Below are 20,648 nucleotides of genomic sequence, written 5' to 3' on the forward strand. Positions count from 1 at the left end.
AATAGTTTATTCTCAAACATAACTTTTGTATTTTAGATTTTAGCATGCCATGAAAGTTAACATTAAGACATCATTCTAATACCTTGAATTTCTTAATCCTAATGTCTATTTCATTTTTGAAAATAATATCTAGCAAGAGGCAAGTAGTTTAGTACTAAGAGAATGAGCTAGTAAGCAGAAGCAAATGGATACATTTACTCAGATTTTCAAAGATAAATTATCTTTATTCTTCATTTGGCTAAAAGGTAATTTGGGGACACCTGGGTGGCTCAGTCGGTTGGGCGTCCAACTTCAGCTCAGGTCATGATCTCACAGTTTGTGAGTTCAAGCCCCGCATCGGGCTCTGTGCTAACAGCTCAGAACCTGGAGCCTGCTTCGGATTCTGTTTCTCCCTCTCTCTCTGACCCTCCCGGCTCACATTCTCTTTCTCTATCGAAAATAAATAAACATTAAAAAAAAAAAAAAAAAGGTAATTTGAAAGTAGGAGAGAGAGAGCATGATGGATTAGACTGCAAGTTTATTTTATTCTGAGTTACACTGCATAAAAGGAAAAGTTCTGATCTATTTACTATTAGCTTAAAAATAATTATTACAAGTTGTCTATCTGTGTGAGTACATAATTATGTATACACATGTACTTTTCCCCCTTTATTTTAGCTTATAGGAATCTCCCACTTATTTGGAAAAGAAAATGTCTTGTGCAAGCAACAAAGTGGACCCCTTGCTCCAGAACCTGTGGCATGGGAATATCTGATAGGGTGACCAATGAAAATAGCAACTGTGAAATGAGAAAAGAGAAAAGACTGTGTTATATTCAACCCTGTGACAGTAACATATCGAAGAGAATAAAGGTAAAATTTAATCAGATTTAGTTTCATTGTAATTCAATATTAAGAGACTCCTGAAAAGTACGTTTTATAGAGGGATAGACAGTATGCGATTCTTGTAAAAAGAAAATCACCTCATTGTAACTCTTAAAGTCAAACTATTTGGGAGGAAAGCAAGTATTAATCTAATTGCATTTCATGGGGGGAAATCTTACCAAGCAGGGAGGTAGTGTTAGCCTGCTGATTCTAGGTACTCTAGTAGCTTAACAGTGTGGGTCTTGATCAGCCTGATTTGTTGTGGTACCCCCACTATGCATGCTTTTAAAAAGCAAATCCTTTTCAGAGTCTAACTTTTAAAAAATATGTTAATTTTATGTAGTGGAATCAAAGCAGTGGGTAAAAGATTTTGGTTGCTGTATCATAATTATAGGAACTGACATTATGAACATCAGAGTTCTGATCTTGGTTATAGATCACCAACTTGGAGGGAGAAACCACCATTTCCAAAATGCTCTGTGCTTATTCAATAGTAAACTTGCCAAAGGACTATGATAAAATATTTACCCCGGAATTGTTTGGTATAACTAGAGCTGGTCCTACTTCTAGAACAAGGCAAGATGACTGTCTCAAGAGTAAGTTTTGGAAATGCTACAAAACCTTTCTCATCCCCAAGTTATTCCCTACCATATTAAGAAGTTGACAACTCAGTTTTAAAGGGATTAAGATATTTATTCATCCACTCAAAACTGAGTTTTGTTAGGGAATTTGCTAAGCCTTAGGTAAATAAACATCTAATAAGACGTGGCCCTTGATATTAAATAAGACAAATTTTCATTGTGGAAATTGTGGAAATGAAAGGTGGAGAGCAACAAAAACAGGGAGTGGGTCCTATGATGGAGCAAGAACAGGGAGGACAGACCTCTGGGTGGGGGGGTGGGGGGTGGAATTCAAAGGTAGAAAAGAGAGTGCTGATTCACTAAGAAATATTAATGCCCTGGAAATAATTATACCTGTGTGTTTGTGTTATAAAAATGTTCTGTATATAGTATCACTTTTCTAATGACTTCTTAATGGTATGTACCTTTTCAGATCCCTAAAGGAAAAACGTGCCAACCCACTTTCCAACTTCTCAAAGCTGAAAAATTCATCTTTTCTGGATGCTCAAGCACTCAGAGTTACAAACCCACTTTCTGTGGAGTATGCTTGGATAAGAGATGCTGTGTCCCTAACAAGTCTAAAATGATTACCATTCAATTTGATTGCCCAAATGAAGGGTCATTTAAATGGAAGATGCTGTGGATTACATCTTGTGTATGTCAAAGAAACTGCAGAGATCCAGGAGATGTATTTTCTGAGCTCAAGATCCTATAAAACCAACTTTATATGGGAAAAGTTAAGTTTAGGTAATCATGTCATTACATCATAAAATTACAATGGTTTTAAAGGGTGGCAAATCTACCTTATTGCCTACTAGTAAGAATGCCTACTTATTCTCAAATGACTGTATTTAAGGCAATAGAAGCTTTTAAAAAGGCTTGTTAAAAAAATTTATGTAAAACTTAAAAATCTTAAAAGTGAACTCTTTAAAATGTATAATTATGAAATACACAGATACTTGGTTCCATCTACATATTCCATATGTTTCCATTCCATATTTCCAATGGAAAATTATACAATTTACAAGAAAACATTTCATTCTATAAATTAATCTGGAATACTTTGTTGAAGATGTGTAAAAAGTTTAAAACTCTTAAAACTAGCTTTTAAAACTTTGTGTACTTTGACCATGTAGCCTAGGATCCCATCAGATGATAATCATTACATGGTGAGCAAGATTCTAGGTTAATTCTTAAAAAGGAATAAGATTAAACTGTAAATATATTTATAGCTTCCATTGCCCTATTCTGAATATGAGTTTATTAAGGTTTCTTTTGGAAGGAGAAAGTAGAACTTCGTTGGCCATTGTTGACAACTGTAGACAACTGTAATCTAAAAGTTTATATACCAAATAATGTAAAAAATTAAATTTCCAAGATAAAGATCAAAAGCAGTATCCTTACTTTGAAAAGGAAAGAAACTTAAGAATATAACACTAAAGAAAAGCACACAATGGATTATTCTGGCTTGAAAATAAATTGTCCCTAAAAATTACTTCCTTAAATGACAAATCTATCTATGGACTTAAAATATAAGTTATTTTATTTAAAGATAAATTAATGTTAAAACCTAGAGCTGGAGATTATAGTAACGAGAACACTTTCACTAGACTATTACAGCCATTTCTGCAAAGTTCGGAAGAAGGTATCAGGCTAAGTAACATTCTGTTTGCTGATATAAATGGTGACAAGCAAAACCAATAATAATGCTGTTTAAAAATATGGACATTTATTATTATAAAATCAACTGGTTTAATAAAAAGCATTATATTTAAAGATAATTTAATACAAATACATGTTAAAATAAATGTAAAAATTCTTTTCAGTGCAAACAAGTGGTTACCCAAACAAGAAACAAAACCTCCCTAATAGCTGTAATAAAACCTACCCCTGAAAAGTTAGTGGGTATTACACAGAAATATTTATATTGTGTTCTTCTATTACTCCTCGTACTCACTTTTAAAGAATCAGGAGAATTCAACCAAATAAATTATAAATTTATTTAACAGCTCTAGTTATACCAAATAATTCCAGGGCAAATTCCAGGGCTGTAAAAATAAATTATAAATAAATATATGAAAATCTGTGTAAGATTTTTATTGAAGACATGATTACCATTGTATGAATGCCTGAATATAGAAACTCTAAATAAAGTAAAATGTTGAACTCTGTTTTCTCAATTTCAGAAAAGGGGAACTTTCTGAAGATAAATGTTTGAGGTCAAAGGTACTAGGACTTTCAGTAATGTCACACACTGGTATCGCCCACGAATTGTGATGAAAGGAAAACCACTCTTTTTTTTAAGGCAAAAATGCTTTCTAATATGAAAAGTGCAAACTAGACTTTCTGAATCACAAAAGTTCTGAAAACAGATAAAGTGACCAAAAAATGTGAAATTCAGAATAGTAAAAGTACTTTTGGGGTTCTGTTTTACACAGCTACGCTTAGTCTAGGTAAATCTTCCACAGGCATGCTTCGTGTGGCATCCAGTTGGTTATATTCCTCTATGAGCGCGGATAAAGATGACTCGGCTTCCATGAAACAGCTTTCCTCCATCCCTTCAATTTGTAGATAGTGATGAAGATGAGCCTACAAACAAAGGATAATGTTGACCATTTTCAGGAAACTTGATACAAATGTAACTATCCTAAGACATATTCTTTTTTTTTTTAGGTTTATTTTTGAGAGAGAGAGAGAGAGAGCGAGCGAGAGCGAGCGAGCATGAGCAGGGAGGGAGACACAGAATCCAAAGCAGGCTCCAGGCTCTGAGCTGTCAGCACTGAGCCCAATGTGGGGCTCAAACCCATGAACTGTGAGATCATGACCTGAGCCAAAGTCGGACACTTAACTGACTGGGCCACCCAGGTGCCCCGAAACACAGATATACTTCATTAAAATAAGAGTTCACTCAATTTTATGAGAGAAATGAGAACTCAAATCCTATAAACTCAGGAGATTTCTCATTTAGGTAGTCTGAGTACAACGAATACAGTAGTCAGGAGTGCCCCTGATTTGTAACAGTATAACTCACAAGAATACATCTTAAATAGCCCAAATAAAAACACATAGTTACAAAAGTGTACTGATAATTACCTTTTTCTTGTAGAGCCTCATGAATCGCTCTCTGAGTTCCATGAAGGTAGGCTTCACGCATGTGTTATTTGCTAGAGCTAATAATGAATGGGAATGCCCCACGGGAGGTACTGAACACAGGCTGGTTTTCCAGCCTTCTTGATTCCAGGAGATAAACTGTAGAGAAGGTTTTAATCTGAGATACAAAAACTCAAAGGTGAGAATGAAGGTAATGAAAACATCTGCCATATATGGCAATGGACATTACTAATGGTAATTACCATTCTAATTGCTTAATATATAAGGTAAAGTTATCTACTTTTTACTATTAACAGTATCATGGTACAGTCTGACAGTGAACTAAGGGACATTTAGTTAGGAGGACATAAAATCTGGGGAAGAAAAAGAAATGAAAATATTGTAATTTTCTTTACTTTGTAATTCAATCGAGTAGTTTTCCTAAAAAACAGACGGTCAAAAAATAGTAAAACATAAACTTAGAAGCAGCGAAGTGGTGGTGGTGGTAATAAAACAACAATAGTTAAATTTTCTGAACATTTTCAGAAAATAAGACATCTTAGAGCACCTGGGTGGCTCAGTCAGTTAAGCGTCCTACTTTGGCTGAGGTCATGATCTCGCAATTTGTGAGTTGGAGCCCCGCACTGGGCTCTGCTGACAGCTCAGAGCCTGGAGCCTACTTCGCATTCTGTGTCTAGCCCTCTCTCTGCCCCTCCCCTGCTTGCGTGTGCGCGCGTGTTCTCTCAAAAATAAATAAACATTCAAAAAAATTGAAAATAAAAAAAGAAAATAAAACATCTCCTGTATCATTCACTATTCACAAATAACAATTTTGTACTATTATTCTTGTTTTACATTTGAAAAAAGTAAGGCCAAGAGGGGCTAAGTGGTTTGCTCGAGGTCACGCTTTAGTTAAGTGGCAAATGCTAGAATTGGAAGACAGGCCATCTGAACTACCATGCTACATTGTCACAAGTGGTACACACAAATTATCAGGAAAATATAAAATCAAACCTTTCAATATTTCTGCGAAGATCTGAAACCTGTACATTTCCTCTAACCATAAGGGCACAGGCGAGGTAGAGGCTATGTTTGGGGTCAGCCCGAATTAGCTGGTGATCTTTACTAAAGGCATCTGAAAACATCTGATCCAACCTAGAACAATGAAAGAATCACTGTTTATACTAAATATTACTTCTATGTTTATACATACAAAATGCAGGGATCATCATCTACAGGTAAATACATACACAAATACATTCTAAATTTCAGCTGTCATTTTCTCAAAGCAATCTTGATGAAAAATACGAAAAAAGAGGACATCTTTTATCCTTCATTTAAAGAGAGGAAGAAAAAGGCGCTAACAAGTTTATATCTAACAATTCACAGCATCCTAGGCCCTTCCTTAATATACCCCCAGTCTCGTTCTCAAATCCCACTTGCCTCAATACAAATATGATTAGGTTCCTTAGATAACTCTAGCCAAGATTCTGTATGCGGAAACTGCAGAATGTCTGGGGGGTGCTGCAAAAATCGCACTGTGCTACCTACTCATTCAGCAGTTATTTAGCGAATGCCTATTATGTGTCAGGCACTATTTAACGTGCAAGAGACCCAGCAGTGAACAACAACAAAAACTTCCTACTCTAATAGAGCTTACATTCTGTCTTGATTATGTGACAGCAAGAACAGAAGACTCCTTTAAGGAATGGTGAGTGCTATGGGGGATTCATAAATCTTTTGCTACTGTGTTCAAAATTTTGGTGTGTTATGTACTTCTGGGCATTTTTATGGAGTTAAGGAAACCCAGAAAAGGTTAAGAACCACCATACAGAAAACGAGCACACTTACTCGTCATTTATTTTCTGACACAAAATATAAGAACTAGTAAGGAGCTTTTTGTAAGTTTGGGATACTTATCTTTATTTACATTAGAAATACGGGATTTCAAGAAACATGCACATACTTCTCAGATGTGCTCATTATTTTCATGTGATAAAAATGGGACTAGGTACAGAAATGACATTTATTAATAAAAGGTACAACAAAAACCATTCTCATTTGTTTAGAAACTATTAATAAGAAATTAAAGAATTTTAAAACTATGACTCTTAATAGTACAATTTTAAAACATTTTATTACTTTACTCAAGGATAAATGTGTTCATATGCTGATATGGCAGCCTATGAAATATATACAGTACAGCAGAAAAAAACACAGAGATAGAAAGAACATGTGACAAGCTCTTTAAGAGTCTAAAATCTTTAAAGTCCCTTATACATTTTCACAAACACATTTTAATTAAAAATAATCCTTTGTAACAAATTATGATTATATGAATAAAAACTGTTGAAATAGTGTTCTTTTTATCAAAATATGCCAAAAAGCAGGATTAAAAAGAAATTTAATTGGCTTTGAAACATTCAGGTTGAAGGACCAAGTCAAACATTTTCTCCTTTATAGCTGTACTTAATTAAATGTAAAAAATGTCTGGATTATCACTAATGTATAATAGTTTAGTATGAATTTACATTGTGTCCACATTAATGATGCACATTTTATTTAAATACACTAATTTTTAATACATTGGGCTGATAAAAACAGTGAATATTTAATGAATGATCACCATGTTCTATACACTATGCAAGCTGCTTAACTTAAGGTCATCAGTATCCTATGCAGAAAGAGTCCGATCTATTAGTTGGCACAACCGGTTATTTGTTACCAGCTTAAATAAAAGTTAATCAATATCACTGTGACATTCCCACAGTGTAGAGTTGTTATTTTGCCAAAACTTAAAACTATAAAAACTTTAATCCAGTTTTTACTTTATAATTTACATACTATCCTCTTACAGAGTGTGACAGGACCTTTACTCTCAACTGTGGATGCCAGTTGGACCTTTTCAAGCTCATTATCACCATATATGCTAACAGTTTTTTTCAACTAATTTTTTTTGTTGCCTCTTAAGTTTTATGCTTATACATGACACACACTTACAAAACAAGGTGTTCTGGAAATGATAGGTAACAGCTACCATAAACAATAATATTGGAAAGCCTAGTTCTATGGTGCTAGACCGTGATAGCTTTAAAAGATACTCTTATTTAATATAGCCAACAAGGAAAAGAGATAGGTGCATTGATTCTCGTACTTACAGATGAGAAAAATGGAAAGAAAGTTTGTCACATGCCCAAGGTCCTGTAGCTAGTGACATAAATAGCATTTAGACTTACTATGTCAGACTTCAAAGCCCTTAAATCCTTTTCAATAAAAACTGTATCTTCATTTAGTTAGCTTAAAAATTTAGATTTAATTCCAAATAGCTTAATATTGACTTTTTAAAGTTTATCTTGGGAGAGAGAGACAGAGAGACAGAGAACATGAGTGGGGAGGGGCAGAGAGGGAGAGAGAGAGAATCCCAAGCAGGATCTGCATTGTCAGCACAGAGCTAGATATGGGGCTCAAACCCACGAACTGTAACCTGAGCTGAAGTCAAGAGCCCAAGGCGTAACCAACTGAACCACCCGGGTGCCCCTTAATATTGACTTTTTAAACAATGACCTGTAAATAAAGAATTCAAATCATGAAAAAATGGTTGTCATCAATTATAAATGATATAAAGAAATACCCAGAGTTATTACAAACTGAAAAACAATTTTTTTTAAAAAAGTAATTCAAATTATCAAGTAACTGGAATAAAATTGCTACACTTTACCTTCGGGTAGGAATATTAACATCTGCCAGTGTATACAGAGGTGTTAGGCTTGACACAAGATAATGCAGTTGAGGAAAAGGAACTAAATTCATGCTGATTTCATTAAGATCCATATTAAGGGACCCTTCAAACCTTGCAGAGCTAAAAAATTAACATTAAAGCAAGAGAAAAAAAAATTAACTTAAAAATTTTATACTTTGAATGTAGCTTGATTGATTCAGCAGGCACTTTTAAATCCTTTTGTACATTGTTCTTCAGTTAGGAAATATATGCTCTTTTTTTTCTGTATTAGTGAAATTTAGTATCATGAACATCATGTATAAAGCTAATTAAAATATAACATACAACATCTATAGCAATTCTTATTTGTGGATTATATGATGTGTAACCAACACACTGTTATGCTGCACGTTACATACACAAAAATATCTTACTTAAAATGGACTTTAGGTGGAGTTAAACACATACAGGGCAATAATTATTTAATTATCCTATAAATTTTACTAAATTCGTTAAGAGTCTGCTTAGTGTGCTCTATAATTTGGAATATAATAAGGGCAAAGCAATCTTCTAGATCGAAGTCAAGGAGAAATTTTGGACAGCTAATGAATGAAGAGGTAAACATTAGCTGGTTTAAAAGATGGAAGACATTGGGGCGCCTGGGTGGCGCAGTCGGTTGAGCGTCCGACTTCAGCCAGGTCACGATCTCGCGGTCCGTGAGTTCGAGCCCCGCGTCAGGCTCTGGGCTGATGGCTTGGAGCCTGGAGCCTGTTTCCGATTCTGTGTCTCCCTCTCTCTCTGACCCTCCCCCGTTCATGCTCTGTCTCTCTCTGTCCCAAAAATAAAATAAAAAACGTTGAAAAAAAAAAATTAAAAAAAAAAAATAAATAAAAGATGGAAGACATTCTACAGCCAAACAAACAAACCAACCATGCTTACTTTTATCTAACCAAGTTCTCAACTGTCTCTGTGACAATTTTTTTCATTTGATCCCCATTAATATTCTATAGAATGTATCTGAGGAAATGTTGCTTTGGACACGTAGAAATTACAATTCTGGTCTGTCACTCCAAGATCTCAAAATACTAGACAAAATAAAATAAAGAGAAGCTCTTATGACCTAGAACAACTAAAAAGTTCTACTACAAAAATGCTACTGCAAGCATCATCAGAAGCAAGGTGAAGTCTGTAAACTGTCCTTAGGTATACCATCAATACGATTACCTGGTTAGGTTCAGCAGCAAATTTGCCACAATGTTGTTCATCGCATCAAAGGGCTTCTGGTGCTGCTTTTTCAAAGCCCCAGCACTTGAAGTAACCAGACTCTTTGGCTTTATAGTTGTACCCAACTTTCCAGAATTCACCATGAGGTCAATTTTGCTAATGATGTCAAATAAAGACTTTTAAAGGAAAAATATTGGGAGACAAGCTATTAAGAGCGGACACAGATGACATTCTACCAGGAAAAAAGGAAGAGAAAGAAAAACAATTTAAACTTATTTTTCCTCTTAGGTGGGAAAGCTGAAAGGTGAAGACAATGTTTCATATGCACACACATGCATAACATAGGACTGAATGTATACATGATATATCCATAAGTTACAATGTCATTTCTTACTTGGTTGTCAATGGGCAACACACAGTCTGCATGCTCATTAAGTTCCTTCATTGCCAAGATGCTATTATAAGGTGAGGTTATGACATCATCCTCACCAGAAGGATAAACTGAAGTCACAAATCTGTATACTTCTGGGAATTCGTCCTCAAGCACCTTTAAGAGAAACGTGCCAAGTCCAGACCCTGTTCCTGAGGATTAACATTGCAAAGAAAGAAAACAAAACTCAGCACAAATGATTTAGAATAAAATTGTGAGGAACCTGGAATTTTATGGTTGTTTTTTTTTTTTTTTTTTTTTTGTAGAAACATACGTTAAAAACCAGAGCCATTATAGAGAAGACAGTTTTAATTCCATTAAAATATTTTAAAAGCCATATAAACATATACATATAGAACCCATAGATAAAAAAGGCAAACTAAGAAAAAAATCTCCAATGCATATGAAGGACTAAATTTCTTTCATAAAGAGGTCTCACAAATCAATAACCAAAAAACCATGAATAATAGAAAAATGGGGAAAGTATGTAAACATGTACTTCATAATAAATCAATTGGTGAATAGATATGAACGTGCCTAACCTTTCTTCTAATCAAAGCCATCCAAATTAAAACAATCCAATTTTGAATATGTTAGATTCAGGTCTTCTAATACTCAGTGTTGGTGACAGTGTGGGGAAATAAACTTGTATAAATTGTTCGGTGAAATAATGTGGCAAGGTATTTATTAACATGCATCAAAATTTAAAATTTACATATTCTTTGGTCCCACTTTCCTTTTGGGAATATTACCTACAGCTATAGAGGCACAAATGAGCAGAAATGTACGTATCAGATATTCAACTGAGGACTGTGTTTAATAACTGAACACCATAAACTTAACATCTACTAATGAGAAACAGACTTTAAAAATTATTATATTAACACAATTGAATTCTATGAGACAGAGATGATATTAAAAGACATTCGGGAAAGACAAAGGGAAAAAATTACAGAGTAATAAGCATCTCATGATCTTGTTTATGTAAAAATATACACACATACGTAACAGGCATAGAAAATATCTGGAAGGACAGACATTGGCAAACTCAATTACCTGTGAGGAGAGAGACTAGGAATTAGATGTGAGAGAGGAGACCATTTTTAACCTTCACTATTATTTACTTTTGCCAGTAAATTATGAATAAAGTATAATCTGAGATTTTGAAAAGATGGATTTAAAAAGGCACCATAATGAAATATAAATCAAATTGTTTCTTTTTTTTAAAACAGATCCAAACTTGGTTAATTATACTAGTACGAAGAGAAATTTGTTTCTTAATTCAGTGATTACAATGGTCCTCTAAAGGCATGGTTTACATAGCAATTATAACTTTAATTTTAAAATGCTATCACACTGCATAATAGATATGTAGAAAAAATCAATTTACATAACCTGTTGAATATAAAATCTTAATATCAGCTTGAAGAAAAATAGCATGGCAAATTTTTCTTTTAAAACTCACTAATCCTATTTGAAATTAGCAAAATACAATATGTTTCTAGTTCATAGAACAAAGGAGCAAAGTACTTCATTTGCAAGGAACAGGCTTTCCAGGGAAAAGAAAGCAATGCAGATCATTTATTATAGGTCAAGGTAATTACCATGTAAGGAAAGATTTAAAGGAGCTGACTAAAAGGATTTCTTTTATTTATGTCTCTTATTGGACACAAGAAAGGTCTGAAGGTAGTTGAAGAATACGGACATTTTTAAGCCAGAAATGCTTAGCTCTAGTTAGGATATGAGATTGCAAAAACAAACCCTTAGGAGAAAGTCAGCATTCCCAGAAAGCTCATATATACTGAAATATAGTCAGAAATTTTATAAAAGAAACTAAAGGTAGAAGAAAAAAAATTCAGATTCAGTTCTACTATCTCTTAAAAGGGCTTAAATTAAAAAAAATGATAATAGGAACAAAATCTGACAAAAATCTAAAATAAAAAGCAGTTATGTACATACTCATAAACACAGAGTGTTAAAAGTTCTACCTTTATTAAGCATAGGTCTGAAAACATCCTTCAGTTTGCAAAATGAGTTCCAATTTACACTTTCACATTATTATAGGGAAATGAGTGAATAACTTTACCTCCTCCCATGGAATGTATTATAAAAAAACACTGTAAACAATCACAGTGCTCTGCCGACTTTCTGAGTTTCTCTAAAATCTGTTCTTGATAAAGCCTGCCAAAAACTTTGTGACCCACAGCCCTGAAAAAAAAGATATAAATCACAAAATCACCCTGGCATTTATTATTTCAAGATTTTATTATTTCTGATCCAAATGAAAAGATTATAGAAAAACTTGAAAAAGTATTTTTACTGTATTAAGTACATTCTTCTGGTTTCGTATCAATAAATTATATGATGATATTTCAAAGACACTAGGTAGAAAATGTAACAAACATATATATCTATAATCCTCAAATATCATGACAAAATAGAGCATTACCAATGGCTATTAAACTATGGTTTTCTAAATTTATCTTCTCTTTTTTTTCTTTAGGCATAATTATAAGAATTTATTTACATAGCTGTTTCTCATCTCCATTTAAAATAAATTCTGATTGCAGTAAATTTTACATATTAAAAAGCAGAACACAGTCAACTAGAATGACAATAAAAATAAAGACTTTTGAACATATTGGTTTAATATATGAGAAAACATAAGTCATGTTGTGTTATTAGATAAACTGGCACACAAAAGAACACTGATACTTATAAGACTCTGCAAGCTTTTTTGGTTAATCAGATTTGTAAGTAGCACTTTGATGCATTAAAAATGATTAAATGATTAAAAAAATGAATGAATGATTTTCCCACAACATATAGTCAGGTTGTATAACTCAAAATTACAGAAAGATTACACAGTAATTAGTGGAAAGCCTGTTAAGTAGGCATATGGATTCATTTAGTGACTGGTTCTCCCCAGATGAGACTCTAACAACGCAAAATGTAAATTCATGCTTTAAATTTTTATTTATTTAAGTAATCTCTACACCCAACGTGGGGCTCAACCTTAGGACCCATCGATCAAGAATTGCACACTCTTCTGAAAGAGCCAGCCAGATGCCCTGTAATTACACATCACTACACATTAGGATCTTGAGGGATTGCCTGTAAATAGATAAAATAACAAATACTAGGTTTGCAAATAATAAGGAGCTACTTAATTTTTAAAAAACAGCAAAAACAGTTTCAATGGAAACTATTAAATGATCATTGTTGAAGCTTTTTACCCCATTAAGGAGATCAGACCATTATATATTTAAGAGCTAAACAGCCTTGGGCTGAGCCTAAATGCTGGGACACTGGTTCTGGCTTGCACCTCTTATCAATTCTATTAAATCTGACCAACTGAGAACTTGATAGAGTCAAATAACACAGGTAAGAGAAGAGAATACTTAAACTTTTGAAGTTTTAGTATTTAGTATTTAGTATTTAGAGAAGAGAAGAAGAAGAGAATACTTAAACTTTTGTCACTAGTATTTTTTTTTTTTTTTTAGAGCTTATTTATTTTTGAGAGAGAGAGAGAGAGAGAGAGAGAGAGCGAGCGAGCATGAGTAGGTGAGGGGCGGAGAGAGAAAGGGAGACACAGAATCTGAAATAGGCTCCAGGCTCTGAGCTGTCAGCACAGAGCCTGATGTGGGGCTCGAACTCACAAACCGCGAGATCATGACCTAGGCCAAAGTCGGATGCTTAAACAACTGAGCCACCCAGGCGCCCCTAGTATTATTTAAGAATCAATTTACAACAAGGACTTTGGTAAATCAATTTTTCATGATTTTTTTCTTAAAAAAAAAAATGAGAAAGAACTATGATACAAGTGGCTTTTCAGCACTGAGAAACACCATCATTTATCAAGGAAAAGATGATGGGCTGAAAAGCCTAGAGGTAGGTATAGCAGGTTAGATCTTGCTTTCATGTTAGGACCTATTAGAATGAAGGAAAGATTGTTCCTTTTGTTTTCCAGAGGACATTCAATTTTTACATACAGCACATTCTCACCAATTATTCCCTGAGCCAGAAATATCAGTGATGAGCTGCTTGCTATCAAACACATCTCTCAACGGTCCCTGCAGAATTTCATTTACTACCCCTTCCTCCATGTCAATCAAGACAGCCTGAGAAAGAGAAATAAAATTTAATTAGCATATTTTTCTTTAGAGCTAGTTATTCTGTAAATTAATTTATGAACTAAAAGTTGCATTGTTCTTTTTACAGTTTAAGCTTAATCAAATCTTTATTTGAATCTTTATGTAGAATCTGTTACAAGAATGAAAAAGTAATTTCACTCTCCTCAGGAGGTGGAATACAATTAAAAGATGGATTCTAAACTCTTATCCTACTCCAAAATACCATGTGGGGGAAAAAAAGGAACTGAATAATCCCCTCAACTGATTTTCTAACAATTCTTTTATTCATGTGCCTACGTGACTGTAAATGTTTTGAGAACAAGGTCTCAGAAATTTAAAAGGTGCCTAACTAGAAAAAAATTCTCAATAAATGCAGGGTACATTAATGCATATTTGCTCACTAGAGCAACCATGCTGCTCTTCATGAATCACAGCCCCAAACTGTCCAATTCAAATCAGTAAACTTATTATTATGTGCGAACCAAGGCAATGGATCAATGCTAAAGATGACAATAGGGCCCCTACGCCCAAGAAAACCTAATTCATTACCACAAACATTACTGACATGGGAGATAACCTCTATTCCTCAGAGGAAAATGAAAATATAAAATATAAAATTAACTATGGAAAGAAAAATAGAAAAGACTGGAGGAAAATACAGCAAAACGTAAGCAGGGATGGCAGTAGAATTATATTTGTACTTCCCACATCTTCTACGCTGAGGAAGATGAGTGAAAAGGGAAATAAATAAATTAAAAAGCTAAAAAAAACATGAAATAACCTTAGGGCACACTATAAAGCTATTAGCTTTGATTCAGTGTCACAGAGAAAGTGCTTGGTTTATGGGCTTCTTCAGTGCTTGTGACCCCGTAATGTTAAGCGCTTATGACATGGCACTGTTCTAAGTGCTCTGCATTTGATCCTCACCTTACGCGTAGGTACTATAGTTATCCTCACTTAACACGTGAAAAAAACTGAGGCCTAGGAAAGTTAAATAACTTTAGCCCAGCTAGTAAGTGACAGAGCTAAGATTCAAACCTGCAGAATCTTCACTCTTAACCACCAAACTCTATGCTCTACTATCTCATTGAGAGGAGCCAGTCAAGTTCAATATTTATGGAGTACTAACTGTTGTGAAGTTATAATTTATGCCCATTTAAATTCTGTGAATTAAACTGTGTAATTAACGATGCTACTATAAGCAAGCAATTTAAAAAATTATCTTACACAGTGTATCAGAAATATTATATTTCTAATTGTTTAATAGTGTATCACAGTAGTATATCAGAAAGACTACACAATAATTATGTACTGCAAATGCAATCTTTTGTATATAGCAAGCAATATGCATACACTTTATGTATACTGGACTATATAGGGCTATTTACTGGTAATTTAGGGGTTTTCTAGGATATTTTATGATGATATGCAATTTTTACCTTAAATGTTGACTTTAACATCTAATCAACCACATAAGAGACACTTCACTGTCTGGGCAAACTGTAGTGTACTACAAGTTGTGTAAGATTACAAAGAGAAAAAAATTAGCTTATAATGGCAGTGTTCCAAAACAGACTTAAGATAATTTGTGGGAGATTACCTAAATTACCTTAAAGCAACATGCAAAATACAAAGTGACATTCAAGCACCTCTGGAAGTCAGTTTTGATAGAAGCGTCACAGTTCCTCCCATAGCATCTAAACTGCCTTTCTTGTTATAAAAATAACTTATCACCAACTGGAAAAAGCAGTTTGTTGTAGACAATCACGGAAGAGAAGTGTTGCTGGAATGAGTTTAACACTAAATATGGACTACTGACTCGAAGCATTTTTGTTCAAGAGGTCTTACATGGTTGTGGTATTCACTACAACGTGGCTGGATCCATGCTTTGTATTGGGAATAGTAATTCTGATGCAAAGAAATCTTCCACTATCTTCAAATGAAAAATTAACCTGCATTAATATATGTTTCAGGCTTAGAGTTAAGGAAATTCCTTTTGTTATCATCTATCTAGACGTAGCTCTTCCCTGAAACATTCACACACAAAAAATGCTAAATATGCAGTGTTTTTATTTAAAGCACAAAACTTTTCCCCTAATGTTTCAGGTAGACATAAATGTCTGCTTATTTATATTAAAATGTGACTTAGTACTTCTAAAAAAAAATTTTTTTTTCATGTTTCTTCATTTTTGAGAGAGAGAGACGGAGTGTGAGCAGGGGAGGGGCAGACAGAGAGGGACACACAGGATCCAAAGAAGGCTCCAGGCTCCAAGCTGTTGGCACAGAGCCCAACACATGCGGGGCTCAAACTCACAGACCACAACAAGATTATGACCTGAACTGAGGTCAGTTGCTCAACTGAGTGAGCCACCTAGGCACTCCAGTAAAAACTTTTCTTAATTTGAGAAGTCAAATTAAAATTTTATTCTCATGATAGTTACCAAAGTATAGTTTTTTCAAAAACACACATGATAAAAGAATCTAAGCATATATATGATCTTACTCGTGCTTTCAAAGAACAAATTTTCCCCTTGGAAATATTGCCACCATCACCAACCACTCTGAAAGATAAAAAATGAGAAAAGGTCATAAGATCTTCCAAGGCTAATAGTGCTATTAGATAATAAAGTTAACTCCCACTTATATAATAAAGCTACTTATAGGCCTAGAGGGGCAGGCACAAAAGGCAACAGCGAAGATGCCATTCCTCTCCCTCTCCCTTCCCTACCCTCCTATTAGGCTGAAAAAGTGAGGTACTTTTTTCCCTGGCTTTCTTTGTAGTTAGGGCCGGCCATCTAATCCAGTTCTGAGATAAAAAGCAGGTATGCTGGGAAGTGTTTCTGATAAAGAGGACCAGATGCTGTTGGTGCTTGGCATATAAATATGAATATAGATGCATGGAGTGAATATAGATATATATATATATCTGTGTCCTATAGTGTCCTACTCTTGTTTCCTAGGTTCCGGGGAATCTAGATGGCAGATATTTCCACATAATAAAAATAAATGACACCAGCCATTAAGGTACTACACCTAACTTCCCTTGGCCTGATTCCATGGTCACCAATATGGAGTGAATATAGATGCATGGAGTGCACTTTACAGTTATGAAATAATAAATATGAGGACAAGAAGCCGACACCACATGAATAATGAAGTGACAGTGCCTCGGTCTTTAAGGCACTTCTCCAAGGCTAGATCATGTGATTTCCAGATTTCTTTGTATGAGATATCTGGATACTTTTACTGCTTAAGCCACCAGTTAGATATCACTGTATATCTCAGGCTGTTCCTAGAATTTCATGTTGAACAAAAGTTACTAAAATAAGTACATCTATGACCACACATAGATATAAGTTTATGTAAGTCAATACAGTAGATAAGAAGACAGAATATATGAAAGGAAGTTGAATTGAGCACAGATGATGCTCTAGGTCTAGCTGGTAAACTACAGTCCTTGGTCCAACTCTGACCAGCTGCTTATTTTCCTACATAAAGTTTTATTCAAACACAGTCTTTCCCATTTGCTTGCTTATGCACTAGTAAGCTATACCTGCATTCCCACTACAACAGCAGAGTCAAACAAATGTGACAGAATTTATGGTCTGCAAAACCTAAAATACTTATCATCTGGTCCTTTACAGAAACGGCCTGTTAACCCCTAGTATAGGTAAATTCCTAGTATGCTATTAAAAAGGTATGGTCATCTTGTCAAATAGATATGGAAGTGTATACAAATATGTGGTTTTGGTTTTGAAAGATTTGTTTGTATTAATGTGGAGGCTCCCAGGTGTTGATAGTACATAGAATACCAAGATACCAAGACTCAGTTCCCCTTTTTGGAGAAACTCGGGATTGGGGAAATAAGAATGTTTTCAGGTTTAAATTACAAAACAGAGTAGATAAGAGTACAGTTATGTAGTCAATTATTAAGAACGAACAGCTGCCAGACTGAGTCTCAACTAAGTAATGCTTGAAAAAAAAATTTTTTTTTAAATTTATTTTTGAGAGAAAGGGTGCCAGCAGGGGAGAGGCAGAGAGAGAGAGGGACAGAGGATCCGAAGCCTGCTCTACGCCGACAGGCTGACAGCAGTGAGCTCGATGGAGAGCTCGAACTCATGAACCGTGAGATCATGACCTGAGCCAAAGTCAGATGCTCAACCGAGCCACCCAGGCGCCCCTCAACTAAGTAATACTTAGTGAAAGGTTTGGCCATCTCGAGTAGAGGGGATGAGAGTGGAAATTTAGTTAGAAGCACGTAAAAGGAAGTATTACAAAGGCAAATTTTAGTCTCTTAACAGTATTTAGGGGGAAAGGATGCTCTAGAATCTAGTTTTAGGTTCCGGGGAATCTAGATGGCAGATATTTCCACATAATAAAAATAAATGACACCAGCCATTAAGGTACTACACCTAACTTCCCTTGGCCTGATTCCATGGTCACCAAGCAACTTTCTACTATTTAGCTTTTCAGGTAGATTTCCTACAGAAGAGAATGCACTTTTGAAAGTAAAGGAAAATCTAGTGCCCTGGAGTTACCGTCCCTACTGTCAATTACTACATTGACTTTCTGCTTTTTAATCTCCCGTTCTCTTTGAGTTTGGTTTACCGACCTGTGCTGGAGAGCAATGGACTTATTCTCAAGATGTCAACAAGTTTTCTAAGTTTACAAGCCTGAGGGTCAGACTCTGGAATTCACCAGGGAAGTGGGGATTCATTAGCTTTCTCTAGGAGATAACTACCTCAAATACCCAACAAACTAATTCAAACTAGAACTAGAATTTTTATTGAATTACGATAAAGATGGATATTCACTATAGACTTTTCAGTTCAAGTCCACCAGAGTTTAAGTAAAACACACACACTTAATGATTAAACGTTAAACATTACGGACACACCTTGAATGTCAAAATTACTCTCTCAGATAAAAGATAGTTATATAGATTCTTTATTAAAATAAACAAAAGTAATTTGACAGTTGCTTTCCTTCTTTTTAGCACATTCTACTTATACAGCAAATGACTACAAATATCACAGAAATGTAAAAAAAAAAAAAAAAAAAAAAATTTTTCTTTCAAAAGTTGGCCATTCCTGAATGCATTAACAAGATACACTGAGGGAAATTTTCAGCAGTCCTTCAGTAAAACTTTATTTCAAGGTCATGTTAAAAGAAGGCACACTAAAGGTTCTTTTGTTCCTTAACATGGTCTTAAAAGGAAACCTGCTGTCTTGCTCTGCAGAATAGTATGAGAAATATTAATGATATGGGAATAATAATGGGAAAAAATGCTTTCAATACTGAGAAAAACAAACTAACAAACAACCCAGACAACTTCTTTATAGTTATCAACTATTTTATTATCCTTTGAAGAATTCTCTCCCAATCTGATGACATGAAAAGAATCATTATCCTATGTGACAGGCTTTAATCCCATCTTACCTGGTATCCACATTTCTAAAGAAGCTGCTTATTGCCTCGTCATAAATTCCTTTCTAAAAAGAAAAAAATATATTTATTTGATTAAGTTATTTGATTAAATATATATATTTGATTAAGTTTTGCTTCTTTCCCAAATGAAATCCTTTCGATTTAATATTCTCACAATACCGTAATGGCTGGTATTTGGCTATGATAACAACAACAAAAATGCAAGTTATCAAAAAATGCTCAGACTTCTTCCTCCCTAAAAGGTAAATGCCGTAGGATCTATGGATAAAGTTTAGCTGAGGGCGCTAAAGAAAGGAGCCCCATAGGACTGCAGAACAGGTGCATCAAAAGAGAGCTTTCTCTGGATTCCTGGTGATCATTTTAAAGTTGACTAAATTCAGGAATATAACACCACACACGTTACCTATTTTACAAAGTACTTCCCCAAATACTATCGCATTGCTCTTCAAAAGAATCCCGATAAAAATGAGACCCTAAGAATCAGGGAGGGAGACTTAAGACTTAAGGTATTTGGCTAGCGTTTGTTCTGGGTCTAACGCCACCAAACGCTTAAAAACCAGTTCGTGTTTTCCTGAGAAGACCCTATACAACCTCTATCAGTATCTATCAGTAAGATAAAAGGTCAAATGGACTGATTCTTGCTTATTTGCTTATTTGTTGCTTTTTCTTGTTTGTTGCGCGAGCATCGGTAACAGGCGGGTGGTCTCCGGGAGGGTGGGTCGGTACCTGGTTGACCGCGGCGTGCTCCCTTAGCGCCAGATCCCAGAAGCAGCAGCCGATCTGGTTTCCGCACTGGCCGACTGCGATCAGCGAAAGGAGGGAAAGAGAGTAGCCATTAGGAGGAAAAACAAGGCCGGTTGGCTGCGCGGCGACAAGGTGCCCACCCTCCCGCGCAGCTTACCCTGTACGACCACCGACTGGGTCATGCTGCTGTGCGTCCAGACTAGAGCACTCGGGAGCAGGCGGCCGCGTTCATACTCCCCGCCCCGGCTCCCGAGCTGAGCTCCCTGAGGGCCCGGGCAGCCGTAAGTCAAGCTGCTGCCGCAAGTCGCTGCTGTCGCTACGCTCTTCTCTAGGTTCAAGCTAAGTTTTTCCGTCAGAAGGTCTTGCAAGTGCACTTGC

At 35.2% G+C, this 20,648-nt stretch overlaps 2 protein-coding genes across 10 annotated transcripts in view; one reads left to right on the top strand and one right to left on the bottom strand.

The window, feature by feature from the left end:
* The window catches only part of CCN6 (cellular communication network factor 6), a 25,046-nt gene extending 21,334 nt beyond the window's left edge, over nucleotides 1-3,712 (top strand). For 6 of the 7 annotated variants that reach the window (XM_042987021.1, XM_042987024.1, XM_042987025.1 and 3 more), the window contains 2 exons: nucleotides 658-851; nucleotides 1,917-3,569. In XM_042987021.1, coding sequence (XP_042842955.1) covers nucleotides 658-851; nucleotides 1,917-2,198 — 476 coding nt within the window. In that variant the 3' untranslated portion in view covers nucleotides 2,199-3,569. Of the gene's footprint in view, nucleotides 1-657; nucleotides 852-1,916; nucleotides 3,570-3,669 lie in introns of those variants that run through there. The other variant, XM_042987023.1, reaches the window with a different exon arrangement.
* Nucleotides 3,600-20,642, bottom strand: TUBE1 (tubulin epsilon 1). 3 transcript variants are annotated; one of them, XM_042987019.1, is made up of 12 exons: nucleotides 20,428-20,642; nucleotides 20,253-20,326; nucleotides 19,518-19,570; nucleotides 16,582-16,639; nucleotides 13,951-14,066; nucleotides 12,032-12,153; nucleotides 9,910-10,097; nucleotides 9,516-9,691; nucleotides 8,292-8,432; nucleotides 5,588-5,728; nucleotides 4,577-4,751; nucleotides 3,600-4,072 (listed from the first exon to the last, which is right to left on the bottom strand). In XM_042987019.1, the coding sequence occupies exons 1-12, from the start codon at nucleotides 20,450-20,452 to the stop codon at nucleotides 3,914-3,916; spliced, it is 1,428 nt and encodes a 475-aa protein (XP_042842953.1). In that variant the 5' UTR covers nucleotides 20,453-20,642; the 3' UTR covers nucleotides 3,600-3,913. The 3 variants fall into 3 exon arrangements, 2 of the variants coding, with proteins under 2 accessions (XP_042842953.1, XP_042842954.1); XR_006217814.1 differs by having other exon boundaries at nucleotides 3,986-4,072; nucleotides 4,577-4,732; XM_042987020.1 differs by lacking the exon at nucleotides 4,577-4,751.
* Nucleotides 20,643-20,648: the final 6 nt, after the last annotated feature.

Source organism: Panthera tigris, chromosome B2 (genome assembly GCF_018350195.1).
Source record: "Panthera tigris isolate Pti1 chromosome B2, P.tigris_Pti1_mat1.1, whole genome shotgun sequence".
Taxonomy (NCBI): domain Eukaryota; kingdom Metazoa; phylum Chordata; class Mammalia; order Carnivora; family Felidae; genus Panthera; species Panthera tigris.

Excerpts from the sequence above, each read along its gene's own strand:
- TUBE1 (XM_042987019.1), bottom strand. The coding sequence starts at position 20,452 with ATGACCCAGTCGGTGGTCGTACAGG. Across the intron at positions 10,098-12,031 it reads AATACATTCCATGGGAGGAG|GAACAGGGTCTGGACTTGGC; the intron begins GTAAAGTTATTC and ends GTTAATCCTCAG. Across the intron at positions 4,073-4,576 it reads TGAGGCTCTACAAGAAAAAG|GCTCATCTTCATCACTATCT; the intron begins GTAATTATCAGT and ends CTTTGTTTGTAG.